The sequence below is a fragment of the Ceratotherium simum genome, chromosome 26, assembly GCF_057802395.1.
Source record: "Ceratotherium simum simum isolate JZ-2026a chromosome 26, ASM5780239v1, whole genome shotgun sequence".
Lineage (NCBI taxonomy): Eukaryota > Metazoa > Chordata > Mammalia > Perissodactyla > Rhinocerotidae > Ceratotherium > Ceratotherium simum.
In genome coordinates this window covers 3,157,601-3,173,815 of record NC_141925.1, presented here as the reverse complement: position 1 = coordinate 3,173,815, position 16,215 = coordinate 3,157,601, and the positions used below count along the sequence as shown (strand labels likewise).

Here is a 16,215-nt window from a genome sequence, read left to right as displayed (position 1 = left end):
TGGCAGATATTGGAAGCTATTGAAACTGTTCTTGCAAAAACACTTGGATCCTCTACTGGATATAGAAGATGCCAAACGCAAATGCTTGCATTGACCTTGGAAAAGTGAATTCTTCTGCCAGGCCCTTGCAAAAGAAAAGTCCCCAAGTCATCTCCTAGGAGGAGGATGCACGGGTCTTAGTTCTACTTTACCAGCAATGTCTAGCCACGAGATCTGAAGCTTCAACTTCCTAATCTGTGTAATGGCGATGCCTGTCACACTACCTGAAAGGCTGTATGGTGTAGAGGAAAGGGCATTTAACCATGAGTCAGGTAGTGTGGGACCTGGCTTTGTTTTACTAAGTCAGCTATACTCTCAGCTTCCTATAATAGTGAAAGGATTAACTAGGTCAGTGTTTCTCAAACTGGTGTTCCACAAAACAGTCTGAGAGAAGTTAGGTGTGACTGTCACACACACCACTATTACTATAAGGGCCTCCACAGTCAAATAAGGCTGGCAATCACTGAACACTTATACTCCTCTCTTTTGATCCCCTTGAGTTTCACATTGTACCTTTAAACACAAATGCTCTGAGAAGTCCTCCTATAACAAAATATTGACTTTATCTAACCCACTGTCCCCAAATTTACTTGGGTATAGAATACTCTTTTCATGGAGTATCTCTGCACATCTCACAGAGTGTTCTCTGAGTACCAGTTTTGGACCCACTGACAGAGTCAGATTTCTAAGGCCCCTTCCAAATCTTTCTACATGCCTCAGTGTTAAGAGTCTGTGGGAGGAGAGGCATCAAGTGCTTGCAATACCACTAGGTCTGTGTGAGCATTCAGGCCCTTGCTACTGGCAAGTGTTGGAAAGCAGACATTGTTGGCATGGGTGCTGGGAGGAGAGGCAACCTGAGTGGAGATGCTTTCCTTCGGGTGCACATGGAATCCAGTCTTCCTATTCTAGGGTGAAGCTCCCTGAGCTCTGGGCTTGAGCATTCTTGCAGATAGAACGATAGCCTTAGACATTCATATGTCCCCAACATGTGAGTTCTCTGTGTGCTCCTTCAGAGGACCTGCATACTATTCTCTTCCATCTCTCCTGGTAAAGAACAAGACCAGGACTTGTGGCCATCACACATCTGTCAAGCACTCGACACCTGAAGAAGGGAGATCACTGAACCAGGGAATGTTCTGAGTAACCAAAGCTAATGTTCAGGTGGCCATGGCAGTTTTTCTTGTTTGATATATTTTCATTCTTGTGTTTATTACATATTACGATGTGTCAGTCTGGTGCTCAACACTGAAGATTCAAGGGTTCACAAGACAAACAGCCCCTGCCCTTCTGATGCTTACATTTTAATGAAGACTGACAAACACAAGTAAACAAACCAAATAACTCTAAGTTGTGATACATGCTATGAAGGGAATAAACAGTGCTCAGAGTTGTAAGAGTGGACATGATTGACTGGTATATGAGCGAAAGTCAAGGGAAGAGAAAGCCCTTGTACAAGTGTGGATTTTAAAATGTGGGAGCTTTGGAGAGATCCAAGAGGAGAATATTGTAGAAGTGCCTCTTAACTCAAAGAATAAGATTGGAAATATGAACGTCTCTTTTAAGTAGGATAATAACTTTGATGCTGTGTAATGCTTACTCACCATAGTTAAAAGATGAAGAAAACATTGAAAAAAAAACATTTTCCTAACTCTTCTGTGTGAGAAGAAACTACCATTCCTTAAGCTACTAACATTTTTAAATTTATTTAAGATTTTTCTAAAGTTAAAACTATTTTACTTTTGTCTTTGTGAACATTAAAGATCCTCCACTTTTGGTTTTTTCAAATGCTTCAAAACTGTTCAGTTGTTTGTACAAGTCATGTACAAATGCTTAGTGTGAAAATTATGTTGGAAATATTATATCCATTGGTTTAAAAAAATTCAACAGTAAGCTTTTTTTTTTTTTTTTTGCTGAGGAAGATTAGCCCTGAGCTAACATCTGTGCCAGTCTTCTTCTATTTTGTATGTGGGATGCCGCCACAGCATGGCTAGTGAGTAACGTAAGTCCACGCCCAAGATCTGAACCTGCAAACCTGGGCCGCTGAAGTGGAGTGTGTGGAACTTGAACCACTCAGCCACCAGGTCGGCCCCAATAGTAAGAAATCTTACCAAGCTTTTCCTTAAAGGTGCCATGTACCCGAATGATATAAAGCTTAATTTTTCGTGTTAGTGCTAAGATCAGTGCAACTCGAGATTCATCATCTTACTGTGGTAGAAATGCAAAGTGATTCTGATAGTTTTGCTAACTCTGAAACTCAACAGAAGTCAAGAACTTGCTTAATTCTTCCCATGAGAGGTAGATGGGGGAAGCCCTTTAAGTAAAGTGCAGGCATTATCAGATGTGGGTGAATTATACAGGAGAAAAGCCTTACAGACGCTTGACTGCAGAAAGCATGTCACTATAGCCAGCATCATTGCCCATTGGAGAATTCATGCATGAAAGAAACCCTACACATATTGTGAGTTTGGTGGATGCTACAAATGGTGTTCCAGCCTTGCTCCTCATTGAACCCACACAAGAAACTATAAAAGTGAGAAGTGTGGAAAAGATTCAGTAACAATATGCTTTTGCACTTGTTTGGAAAGAACCCTAAAAACACAGTATGGGTAAAGCTTCAACATTTCCTACTTGAGGGCACTTTGGAGACTCTGCACAGGAGAGAACTGAAAGAATGAGGAGGCCTTCAGCAAATAATCCACCCTAAGCACTAGAGGGAAAACCCCTAAGAGAAAAGTGATGGGCAGCCTTGATCCATTACACATGAGAGTGGGAACTGGACAGGAAATGCAGAAGGTGCTCAGTAAACACTTGTCGGTGGAGTGACTCGAATATTTGGAAAATCCTTTATGGAGTTCAAATCTTTTGTTATCCCAACTGTCCGGTTGGATAGAAAACCTGCTTAGCATTCTTACTCTCAAACTCTCCAGGGAATTAAACACTGTTCTTGGTTGCAAAAGCTGATTGAAACCCTAGCAGTCTTAGTTTGATTTCAAGCTCTCCTCCTGCTCTTCCCCTCCAGTTAAAAGATAGCCGAGGTTCTCAAGATCAGCTTGAAATTCCACAGTGCTTAATGGTGGGGAGAACTCTGGGTCTGGGATGATCTCAGCACTGTGGCTACTTAGACAAGTGCAGAGAAGGGGTCGAGGATTTGGGGGCTAGACTGGGTCAATGATCTATTTCTCAAACCAACCTTGGAGCCACTGTTTTCTGGCTGTTTTCTGAACAAACTAAAATAAAGCACCTTCTGGTTTGTCCTAGAAAAATCATCTGGTTGTGGAGGACATATTTGTGAGAACTTTAATATTAATGCCTGAGGTTGAACCTAGGGTTGTCTCAGATTTTATCTTTAAACCAAGCCTCAACAGATTTCAAAATCTGTTTTTATGTAATCTGCTCTCATCCTTATGACAAGACCATTGAAATTCCTTCTTTCAACTTCCACATGTCCACCCCGAATTCCAAGAATAAGTTGTGAGACATCGTGCTGCTGGTTATTGGCTAAGCTAGGACTTTCCCACTGGAAGCTTCTCATTCCCCAACTGGAGTGTCCTGCTCCTGCTTTCCTGCCCAAGCTTCTTCCCAAATGTCACCCCTTAGTCCAGGAAGAGCAGCCACCTTCCTCTCTACATCAATCCAGACAATTTCTTTCTGCACTATGTCTGTGTTTTTTGAGCCACAACTCACAGAAGGTACGACCATTCCTTGAATAGTACTGCACTCACATGAGGAACGGAAGGCAATCCCTACCCTCTCCCTAGCCCATCGAGCAATAGAAACACATCTTGTGCATGTGGGGCAGCAGAGCACAGGAGGACAAAGAACAAAGTGGAATAAGACCAGAGAGAGGAACAGATGACTGCCTTGTGCACTTGAACAACTGACCTCCCCAGGACTTGTCCCAGGTAAGCAATCAGTCTTTCTTTCCTATCACCTATAGCCTGTAAACTCCTAAGTGTCCCATCAGTGTTACATCAATTCAGTGGAGCACCTCGAGGAAGCTGGGTCTCTTCTGAAGGCCAAAAGCCAGGTGGAATGAAAAAAGAAAATGTTCCTGGGCTCTAGCAGAATAGCCGCCTCTATTAAGACAGGCCATGGGGCCGGCCCCGTGGCAGAGTGGTTAACTGCATGCACTCTGCTGCTGGCGGCCCGGGTTTAGATCCCGGGTGGGCACGGAAGCACCACTTGTCAGGCCTCGCTGTGGCGGCGTCCCACATAAAATGGAGGAAGATGGGCATGGATGTTAGCTCAGGGCCGGTCTTCCTCAGCAAAAAAAAAACAAAAAAAACAAAAAAAGGATTGGCATGGATGTTAGCTCAGGGCTGATCTTCCTCACACACACACACACACACAGGCCAACTTATGCTGCAGAAACACAAAGCACCAATGTCTCAGTGGTTTAACACAACAAAAGTTTATTTATTGTTGCCACAAAGTCCCTTATAGGTCTGGGGGACTCTCCAAAACAGCTGCCCTACCATGTGGACAGCTCAGTATTCCAGACTTCTTTGATCTTGTGGCTCCTCTTTCTGCATGTGCTTCCATGAGTGAGGCAGGAAGAGTGCACTGGAGAGTCTTGCACCAACAAATAAATGCTTCAGCCCAGAAGTGAGGCTTCTGCTCACAACTCATCACCCAAAACTATTTCATGACCCTAACTGCAAGGAGCAGAAAAGCGTAACTACTCTCCTTTTTACTCTTCACTAGAATACAAGCTCTAGGAGGGCAAGCATTTTTGTCTCTTTTGTTCATTAACATATCCTCAGTCTAGAACAGTGCCGGAGCACATAATAGGCTCTCATTAAATTGAATGAATGAATGTAGTGCCAGCAAGAAACCCATACATATCTTGGGAAAAGAGGTGGAGTCCCAGGGGTCTAAGGCTGAGGGTACTGGGTAAGAGCTATGCAGATCAGAGCTTCAGAGCTGGCTGTGCTTAAGAAATAATATTTGGCGTAGCTCATCTTGAGGAATAAAATAAAATCCCGCTGAGAGGACCAGACCAATAGCTCAGGTGACTTACACCATAAAGCACGGAAGCCAAGGACCAAATCAACTTAGCATAACCACCACCACCAGTGCTTAGCTCCTGAAAGGAGCTGCAATAGCCACAAATGCATCTGCTTCTTTAATGTAGTCAGTCCACCCAACATCACTGTGGAGCAGGGGAAACGGAAAGAAACACACATTGACTGAGCACCTACTATTGACTAGGCTGTTAGGTGCTTTTCTTTCATCAATCTCTCTAAGCCCTAGAACAACACTGAGTTGAGTGCTATCTCTATTTCATAGAGAAAATGGACACTTAAGAGTATTTCAGTAACCAATCAAGAAACCAGAAGGTTTTATAAGCTAGAAATAGATACAATACAACGTCATCCAGGCTGGCTGTGCAGGGATAACATACAAATTAGTCTTGCTAATCCTGCCTTCAGGCCTGACTGATAAAGCTACATGACAGCAAACAGACCCACTAGCTATGGGGCCTTAAACAAGTCCCTGTATCTCTCTGAGCCTTAACTTCCTAGTTTATAAAATGAAAAATTTGGAAGAGATAATTTAACCTCTTTCCAGATACTACCTACAAGTTCTAACAGGAACACATCTGAGTCACTGCTGTAGATAAAAGGGTGAGTTATAAGAAAATGCATAGCCTAAAAAGATTTTCAGCAGTCTAGCAAATTTATCATGTAAGGCTGCTGTTAAATGCTGTGCTGGAGAAAACAGAGACAGGTATACCCTCCCTGCTTAACAGTTTACAGTGTAAGACAACCAACATGCATGTGGATTCGCTCAGCCTTGCCCACCACTCAGCATCAGTTCCCAAACCTTTCCTTTGGGAACCTGGTCTTCTACTGACTGGATTCCCAGGACACCATTCCCAGTGAACCACAGCACTGCAGCATACACTCCTGTTCCCAAACATAACTCTCTCCTCATAATTAATAACAAACAAAAGCCAAATTACAAGCAAACAAAAACCTGAAAAGTTGATCCTGAACTCCCAATAAGTTTCTTTTAGGACTCAGGAGAGTGTTAATTTTTATGGCTGTTTTATCCTATTGACATTCCGAGGTAAGGCAACAATCTAGTTTCTTTTATTGCAGAAAATTCTTCTTTACATCTAATATATACTCCATAACCCGTTTCCATATAATCTCATTAGAGATGTTTTTCTTTTTTCAAACACCACCAATGAGAGGCATAAGACAGTGCACTACTAGTTCTTCTGGCAGATTCCCTAGTGGTAAAGTAAATATTATTTCATTACAGTAAAAATTGTGCTAATAGAATTCAAGAGCTAAAGTTGCTAAAAAGTTCAAGAAGGAACTCAAACGATGTCCAACACTGTGAACAATGTCCAATGACAAGAGAGGAAGAAAATCCAATTTGGTTCTTGGAAAACTTTATAGTAGAATTAACTTCTGTCCCATGAGATTACTGAAATTGTTAAGCCTGCTAACTTGAAGACAATGGTATGCAATTAAACATGCATATTATTGCTTTTTATTTTGGAAGACCAAAAGACCAATGCTACAAATGTTTCTACCATATGTGTTTAAGAGTGGCTGGGGAGATCAATGCAAAACCAACAATATTTAGCTCTGTGACCACAGAATAGTGACTGATTCATGGCTGCATCTGCTATTTGAAGCTGAATTTGCTATTTTGCCAGGTACAATCCCAAACCACCTTTTCCCCTTATTCAGGATGTTCTTAGAACACCTCTCTTGCTAAGGAATTCCCTGAAAATTATAAGAAAAAACAGTACATATACAACTACCAACACATCCCTGCAGAGTCAACCTTGATTTCTTTCTGTGAAACGTGATGTTTATATCCCCAAACTTTCCACTGATGAAAAATTGTTCATGCTTCATAATTTGGTATTTTTTCATAAACTTTAGTGTCAAGTTTCACCTGGTGAATTTCTTCAGACGGAGGACACTGGACAAGCTCCCCTTCACCGATGGAGTTTCTGGTGTCTAAGAAGGCTTGACCGCCTGCTGAAGTTTCTCCTGCATATGCTACAAGTGTAAGGCTGCTCACCTGTGTGGGTCCTCCGGTGTTTAATAAGATGGGAATTCTGACTGAATTTTTTTCCACATTCATGACATGTAAAGGGCTTCTCTCCAGTGTGAGTTCTTTGGTGTGTATGGAGATTTGTATTTTGACTGAAGCTTTTCCCACACCATGAGCATTTATATGGTTTTATTCCTTGGTGTGTTGTTAAGTGCTTATTAAGATCTGAACTCCACCTAAACCTCTTATCACACTGCTGACATTTATATGGCTTCTCTTCAGTGTGAATTCTTTGGTGCTTAATAAGGTCAGAGCTAACTCTGAAGCTTTTCCCACATTCCTGGCATTTAAAAGGCTTCTCTCCTGCATGCTCTTTCTTGTGAAGATCCATAAGTTTCAGCAGCTCTTGTTTCCAGGTTGAAAGTTTCTTTCTTTTCTTCATTGGAAAATCTTGATGCCATTTCCCCACCCTGTGCATATCACCATTATTTTCCTTGCCCATTGTTTTCTGGGGAACTTTCATGCTGGCCTTTTTTGATTCTATGTCTCCTGGGGCTTGTATTTCTAAGTTAGAAAGACACACAGGCTGATTTTCAGTGTCATTTTTTAGCTTTAACCCTGTTGGAATAAGCATAAGAATCAGTCAACTATATGGCAGAGCAAGAAACCACAGAAGTGGAGAGAAAAATTCAATGACTACTTCTTGTTCAAAAAGTAGATAAGTAGAATCTTAAAATATTAAGCCCTTGCAAGGGTTCCTATCAAGGCACATTTCTTCCCTTCTCATGGTGTATTTACCTGTAGGCAGCTCTCTGGGACTGTCCTTGAATTCTGGGGATCCTTGAACCCATGGGTCTTCTCCTTGCTCTAGACAGGAGATCACTTTAGGTTTGGGGAGCACAAATAATGCTGTGAAATGGAAAAACTGAGGTCAAGGACTGGTAACTTAACAATGTCCACTAATTCCAGACTGTTTCAGGAAGAGCAAAGCACACTTTTACAGTTTGCTACCCCAAATGGTGAAATGCATAGACTCTCATATCTGGTATCAGGTTTATACTATATTGCATTTATATGGATATGCAAAGCAGAGACTGAGAAATACCTAAATTGGATCAATGAAAAGGATATAGGGAATGGGAATCCAGTGCATATGCCCCTTCTTCTGCTACCAAGAATACCCCATATTCAATCAAGGTGGAACAAACTCCAGAGGTTGCAGGGAATACAGGCTGGTCCTATTAACTCTTTTGGAGGACTTGTCCTGGACAAGCCCAGGTCTAGCGGAGCCAATGAGAAGGTCAGTGGGCTGCGTTTCACATGCACAAGTGATTCCTGACATAATTATGGTAACTTTTTATTTAGCTCTCAAACACCAGACACTGACTGCACTAGGAAAGATTCCTATTACTCCTATAGCTCACTTGTTCACATCTATGTGGAGGAAAGAGACCAGAATCAGTGGACTTTCTCTAAATACAGATTGCCAATTACGGAAAGTATTTGTCACTCAGTAATTCAATAAATATGTGTTGGGTGGCTATGGTGTGTCAGGCATGCTCCATGGGCTAGATATACAGTGGTAAAAAAGCCAAATCATCATCTCTCCCTCATCATCATTTCTCCCCTGATCCCATCAAGCTTATCTTCTAGGGGGAGAGTGAGACAACCAAACATCAATAAACAATTAAAATGTCAAGAAGTAACAAATGTTTTGAAGAAAACTAAAGCAGAGTAACAGAGCATTTAAGATTCTGCTTCTGTCATGATATTTTAGATAAGGTTGAGTGGAAAATCTCTTTGAGAAAGTGATATTTGAGCAGAAATCCAAAGGTGAGAGTTTAGCCACGTGGCAGAAAAGTGTGCCAGGCAGAGGGAAGGGGAAAGCAGAAAGGCACTTGGCAAGTTCAAGAAATAGCAAGAACACCCATGTGGCTAAAAGGACTGAACCAGGGCACAAGTGGCAGATGAGGGCAGGAAAGGGAGCAGAGGCCAGGTCTTGGAGGGTCCTGGGTGTCTTGGTAAAGGGTTTGGATCTTATTCTGAATGTGATGAGAAGTTATCATAAGGTTTTGAAGCAGAGAAATGTCACTTTCTGATAAGGTTTTTAAAAGAGTCCAGCTGCTGGGTGGAAAACAGGCTGTGAAGGGCAAGAATGGCGGCAGGCGGTGCCAGTTAGAAAGCTATTGAGTTGCACCTGGATAGAGAAGACACTGGTGTAGACCAGGAGGCTAACAGAGAAGGAGGTAGAGACATGGTTGGACTCAGGCTATACTATGAAGGTGGAGCCAAAAGGACTAGTGATGCATGAGTAGTGGCGTGTGACAGTAAGAGCAAGGTAAAAGAGGACCGTGTTTCTGTTCTGGGCAACTGGATGAATGGGGCTACCCTTTACTGAGAAGAGAAAGATAATGAGAAGGGCAGGTTTAGAGAAAAGTGGGGATAGAAATCATAAATTCTGTTTAGGATAAGGAATGTGTACTTAGGACTCTTTCATAGGGGTGCATTCCCAGTAAGCTGAGAACAAGACAGATCACTCAACTTCTACCCAAAGGGAGGGGAGAATCTTTACCTAGAGAGATGAGAGTCTCATAGTTTTCTTGCATTACATCATTGTAGAGGGCCTTCTGAGTGGGATCCAGTAACTCCCATTCTTCCTGGGAAAAATACATGGCCACTTCTTCAAATGTCAACAAGCTCTAAAGAAGAGAATGGGCTTCAGCTCAGTAGTTGCCACTACAGAAGCAGCCCTACCATCTGGCCCATGAACTGCATGGCAGGCCAGGCACTGAGGAATTAACGTGATTTTTTTTTAAAGTGAGAAGGCAGGGCCGGCCCTGTGGCTTGGTGGTTAAGTGCGCGCGCTGCGATGCTGGCAGCCCGGGTTCGGATCCCAGGTGCGCGTTGAGGCACCACTTCTCTGTCCATCCTGGGGCCAAGTCCCACATACAGCAACTAGAAGGGTGTGCAGCTATGACATACAACTATCTACTGGGGCTTTGGGGGCAAAAAATAAAATAAATAAAATCTTTAAAGTGAGAAGGCAAAAAGGAAGGAGGCAAAAGATCAGCAAACAGCCTGGGAGGTGCCCAGTTCCCCAGGGAGAACATGTGGGCTAACACCCCTCTGAGCACCTGCTGGGCAGGGTGGGTCATGGGCAGCAAGGAAAGGCAGCCATAAACAGCTGGAAAGCAGAGCTCACCTGGGACTCAGGCAGGATGAGCTCAGGTGCCACTGTCCAGTCTTTGGTACTTGTCTGCTCAGGAAAGGCTAGGATCTGGTGAGCAGGCACAGCTGTGGGTGGAAAAGAGCCAGAGGAAATTTCTCTTGCTTCTGTCTATGAACATCCTGAGCTTATTTCTAAAATACAGAGGATCCTGATTCTTTCACTAAAGATGGGATACCTTTACGAGATGTGACTACCTAGAAGTGGCTTTCTCATTGTAAACAAGAATCAAGCATCTACCAGCCCCTAAAACTGGTTCCCAGTTTTAGGTTTGGTATCATTAGTAAAGTCAAATAAAGAAATGTTTTTTTCCTTACATGACATAAATTGTTCTGAGTTGGGCAAAATACAGAGGTGTTTGAAAATGTAGTACTCAGAAGCCAGTGTGCTAGAGAGAGGAAATGGGAAGGTAGAAATTAGCTTTGAGAGTTCGAGAGACAGCAAGACGACCAGTACGGCTAAAGAGGACTGAAGAAGGGCATGACCAGCAGGAGATGCCAGGGAGGGGAGGAGGGGTGAGAACTTGGAGGGTCCTGGGTGTCTTGTTAAGGAGTTTGGATTTTATTCTGAATGTATCAGAAGTCATTATCATTTGAAGCAGAGAAATGTCACATCTGATCAGGTTTTTAAGAGTCTGGCTGCTGTGTGGGAAACAGATTGTGAAGGGCAAGAGTGGTGGCAGGAGGCACCAGGTAGAAAGCTACTGAGATGGACCTGCATAGAGATGCCCCTGGTGTAGACCAGGATGCTAACAAAGCAGGAGGATGAGACATGGTTGGACTCAGGCTATACTATGAAGGTGGAGCCAAGACTAGTGATACATGAGTAGTGGGATGTGATGGCAAGATCAGAGTAAAGGATAACGTGAGTTTTCTGGCCTGAATTATTGGGTGAATTGTGGTGTCCATTACAGAGATGACAAAGATAGGAGAAGAACAGATTTGGGGGGAATGGAGGACAGATCAAGAATTTTAGATACGGAATGAACACGTACACTTGGAAAAGCTCCCCAGGCGATCTGGATACACATTTCCTCTGCCCACATCATCTAGTTGAGAACCAACCAACTACTGGAACAGACACTCTCTCACAGGGGTGCATTCCCAATAAGCCAAGAACAAGACAGATCACTCAACTCCTACCCAAAAGGAAGGGAAGAATCTTTACCTAGAGAGATGAGAGTCTCATAGTTTGCTTGCATTACATCATTGTAGAGGGCCTTCTGAGTGGGATCCAGTAACTCCCATTCTTCCTGGGAAAAATACATGGCCACTTCTTCAAATGTCAACAAGCTCTAAAGAAGAGAATGGGCTTCAGTTCAGTACTTGCCACTATAGAAGCAGCCCTACCATCTAGCCCATGAACTGCATGGTAGGCCTGGCACTGAGGAATTAACAGCATGTGATTTTTTTTAAAGTGAGAAGGCAAAAAGGAAGGAGGCAAAAGATCAGCAAACAGCCTGGGAGGTGCCCAGTTCCCCAGGGAGAACATGTGGGCTAACACTCCTCTGAGCACCTGCTGGGCAGGGTGGGTCATGGGCAGCAAGGAAAGGCAGCCATAAACAGCTGGAAAGCAGAGCTCACCTGGGACTCAGGCAGGATGAGCTCAGGTGCCACTGTCCAGTCTTTGGTGCTTGTCTGCTCAGGAGAGGCTGGGATCTGGTGAGCAGGCACAGCTGTGGGTGGAAAAGAGCCAGAGAAAATTTCTCTTGCTTCTGTCTACAAACATCCTGAGCTTATTTCTAAAATACAGAGAATCCTAATTTTTCCAGTAAAGAGGCGACACCTTTACAAGTGCATGGGGGGCCTAGAAGTGGCCTTCTTATTATAAATAAGAATCAAGTATCTACCAGCCCATAGAACAGGTTCCCCAGTTCTCATGAGTGAAATTAATAGAAGAAAACCCCTTTTATTTTCTTACATAAATTGTTCTGAGTTAGGCAAAAATTAAATGTATTTGAAAATGAAGTACTCAGGGACTCCAGTGTATAATAGGAGATGTTTTTTATCATTTATTATTTTTTCCTGGTACACAATTGTGTTCACATTCTGCCAGCGACAGCCCATTTCTGAACCCAACTCTTTCAGTATTTGATGAGAATGAGGTGGCCCCAACCCACCCCACTTTTCTAAGGAACAGAGTTCATGATATTATTATCAGGGTTCTGTGGTTTGGATATCTCTGTACTTTACACGAACCCCCACCTTTACCCATAGCTCATTCTATTCTACTGCCGCCAGGGGGTGGGGTGGGGGGCATTGTAATTGCTAATATGGGTGCATTTGCAGATCCACAGAGCTGGGCACCCAGAAAATGCTCTCGTCGTTCAGGCTGAACAAAGGACTGTCACAGCTCCCAGGAGAAGAAAATTATTATGAAGCTCCTTACCCCTTTCACATACATGCTCAGTTTCTTTATGAGTATTCCTGCTCAGCTGTTCTTGTAGACCCTGGTATGTACTCCAAAATTCTTCATCCTGGGACATGCCCACTGGCTGGGATTCTGCTGGCTTCAGATTGAAGCCTGGGGCCTCTGCTGTTTCTCCCAAGAGCACTGCCTCCTTTCCCAGCTCATGAGCTGCAACCTAGAAATAATTCCCATCCATGTTACCTCAGTTACTTTTGGTTTGGGGTTTGGTGGAAGAGGGAATAAAAAGCATAAAGTCCAGATTGTGAGAAGCGTGAGACACTAAAGGAAATGACAAAAAGACTTAAAGAGGTATTGGGCCACCATTTTCCACATACAACTATCCAAAAAATCTGGGAAAATTAGGATAAAAGGAAAAAAGGTGTGGCTACCGCCAACCTTTCAACACTGCGGCCCCCACTCCCCTGCATACAGCCCAGCTTAGTCCACTAGCAACATTGTGCAGGCCACCTGTTCTCATGCTGCCTTGACAGGCTCTCTCTCTTGACTTATATCCCTGCCTCAGTGGTTTTCTGTGTTCTAGTTTTCTCAAAAGATTAAGGAATTGAATAACAAAATTAGCCTGTCAACCAGATTTTCCCCATGGCTAGGGAAGGTTTTCAGAGAATGGGGATGAAATGGAGAAAACAAGACCAGGAAAGAGTCTGGCTCCAACCTACCTCCAAATGATTTTGACACCAAAGATATGCCTGCCCTGTATTCTTCATGGCAGGCCTGAAGCTAGTTGGTGTGCTGTCCCCTGCCCAAGAGCACATCCTGAATCCCCACTCACCAGCAGAGCCAAGGCCAACCACTAAGGGAGGGCAGTGGAGGCTCCTGTCTATGGTATGGAGGACACTATCTCTCAGTCTTTCTTAGCTACTGTTAGGATTTCCAAATCTTTGTTTTCCTTTTTTCTTTGTACTTTTTCTCTTCCTTTGCTGTCTTCCCCCAGCTGTTTGCGTTCTCCTTCTCTTTTTCATCTTTACTCTCCTTTGATCTCTAAGTGTTCTCCCTTTTTTGGAACTGCCCCTTCCTCTCCAACTCTAATTGTCTTTTATTTGTTTCTAAGAACTTAAGACCCATCTCCTTCAACAAGCCAGACCAGGCTTATAACCCTCAATCTACCCTGACTCCAAAGAGGGCAAAAAGCAACTTTTTCTCTAAGGCCAAGGAAGTCTGTGCCAGGATCTCCAAAACCTATGGACTAATTATTCCTATGGGTCTGTGGCTTCAGGCCCTGCCTTAGATGTCCTAAAGGAACAACAGAACAGTGGCCTAATTCATCTAATTTTTCAATTAACTGCCCCCACCCCCAATATATCCACCATCATCCTAATTCACTGTATGTATCAGGAACCTTTCTTCTCACCCCATTCCTCATTTGACCAGATTCCTTCTGCAAGTGTTCTACCAGGGCCACAGCCTCCTCAATGCTCTGTAGATGGTACTTCTTTATCCCGGTCTGGATGTCCCTGGGCAGAATGGTTAGGAATTGCTCTAGCACCAAGAGTTCCAAGATCTGCTCTTTTGAGTGGATCTCCGGCCTCAGCCACCGATGGCATAATTCCTGAAGTTGGCCCACAGCCTGACGGGGTCCAGCTGCCTCATGATAATGGAAGCTCCGGAAGTGCTGGCGAGAGCTCTCGGGACAGAGACTGTCCGTTTGTGGGGTATATTTCTTACTCTGACTGGAGCTCTCTGTCATAGGTATGTTGGTCTCCCAAAGAGCCCTGATCTGAGGGTTCAAATACTCAGCCACCTTCAGATCTATCGTCATCATTATGTTCCAAGAACAGTCTTGCTCCTGTGTCAGACACCCCGCCAGCACCACTTTCGACAACTGAGGTCCAGTCTGGTCTGGAAGAAAATCAAAAGGATCTTCTTCCTGAGGCAATGAGGGCAGGAAGAAAAAAAGCACATGTCAATAGGAAAGGCACATGAACTTTACTACCTGCTACAATAGTATGAGAAAAAAATGAACAGGTCTCGCTTTGCCTTCCCTTTAAGAATCAACTGCCAGGCCCTTTGTTTCTCTCCTTTCATTCTATTATTCAATTGAAATACAGGACAGCTTATTGAAGACAAATGCCAACTGATGACTTGCCTTTAAAAAAAAACAATAACTTAGGAAACGTTGGTGGTGAGAAAATTGGCACCCACTGCCTGCAAAGAGTTGTAGGATTATCCAAAGATTTAATTGATGTGCTTCCTGTCCCATCTTGCCCATGTGAAGGGAAGATTAGAACATTCTGACTTTAATTATACTTTAATCTATCATGCTTGTCTTCTGTCTTTAGTAAGGCAGTACAACTTCTATGATTTTTCATCCTCTTGTGAAGATGGAAGCCTTCACTTTGTGGGACATTTAAGCTGCCTTTCCATTCTATGAATACTGGCAGGAGAGCTGAGACCGTGAGACCACAGTAGAAAGAAAGTAATTAGGGAAAAAGCAGCCTTACTCTTCTCAGACAGCACCCCCCAATTAAGTAACTAGATGCTCAACATTCTTCTTTGGCACGTCTTTGCAAGACGTATAAAGGGCACTACGCAGAAGACTCACATCTGTATTTTTATGTTTCTCTTTACTTCACCTAGAAAAACCCACGCTGATCTCTCTTTACAAAATCATCTAAACGCTAAGTCGCAGAAAGGCAGAGAATGGGAGTGGGTGATCATACGGTGACCCTTCGGCTGACTTTACATTTCTTCAAGGGTATTTAGACCTCCAAGCGAGGCTGAGGAGAACCATGAGCCTCCCTTTCCCTGAGGTGATCCAGCAGAAACGGCAACGAAATCTGTCCAGGATGCCAGGGCATTCACAAATGGCCAGCTCCTTGTCGCCTACGCCAGCTCAGGCGGCACGGGGACACTTGCTATGCTTTTGCATCAGCAGAAGCTGACCTCCCTGAGGCCGACCTGCCCGGTTCTCCCGCGGTAACAGCAGCCAGCAAAGGAAAAGCCAGCGGAGGCAAGAAAGTGGACGTGACTGCTCGCCCCGCCCCCGCCTCCGGACGGCCGACGGGTGCGCCCGGGAGCACGGTGTGAACGGGCAGTGGTCGAGCGGCTCCAGCCCGGCCCTGGGCGGTGTCTGCGCAAAGGGTAGAAGGAGGGGCCGCCGGTGGGCCTCGCCCCAAGCCGTCCCGCCGGACTCCGGGCGCCCGGCCCGGACACGCCGCCGCCCACGGAAAATGGCTGCCTCGCCTCGCCCGCCTTGCAGCGGCCGGCGTCTCTCAGGCGCTCGGGAGCCGACGCCGAGGGGGAAGGCACTTCTTGTTACCTCAGAAAGCTCGGCTTCGTGGACGCCTCTCCGTCTTTCTCGGGCTCAACTGCAAGTCGCCGCCCTGAGGCGCGCAGCTCTCCGCCCCGCACCACTCACAGGCGGCTCGCGAGCGGAGCCCGAGAATTCGGAGGCGCAGGCCTGGTTCCACCACAGGCCCTGCAGGATCCTCACGCTCGCCGGTACCCGCCTACCCGCGCGCGCGCCCCAACCGGAAGCGGAAGTGCTGCACCTTCGGGGAGGG

At 44.6% G+C, this 16,215-nt stretch overlaps 1 protein-coding gene across 1 annotated transcript; it reads right to left on the bottom strand.

The window, feature by feature from the left end:
- Positions 1-4,427: 4,427 nt before the first annotated feature.
- LOC101390936 (zinc finger protein 75D) lies at positions 4,428-16,102 on the bottom strand. The gene is made up of 9 exons (XM_087449522.1): positions 15,972-16,102; positions 14,064-14,579; positions 12,674-12,869; positions 11,869-11,960; positions 11,453-11,579; positions 10,262-10,353; positions 9,632-9,758; positions 7,858-7,968; positions 4,428-7,677 (listed from the first exon to the last, which is right to left on the bottom strand). The coding sequence occupies exons 2-9, from the start codon at positions 14,472-14,474 to the stop codon at positions 7,001-7,003; spliced, it is 1,833 nt and encodes a 610-aa protein (XP_087305648.1). The 5' UTR covers positions 14,475-14,579; positions 15,972-16,102; the 3' UTR covers positions 4,428-7,000.
- Positions 16,103-16,215: the final 113 nt, after the last annotated feature.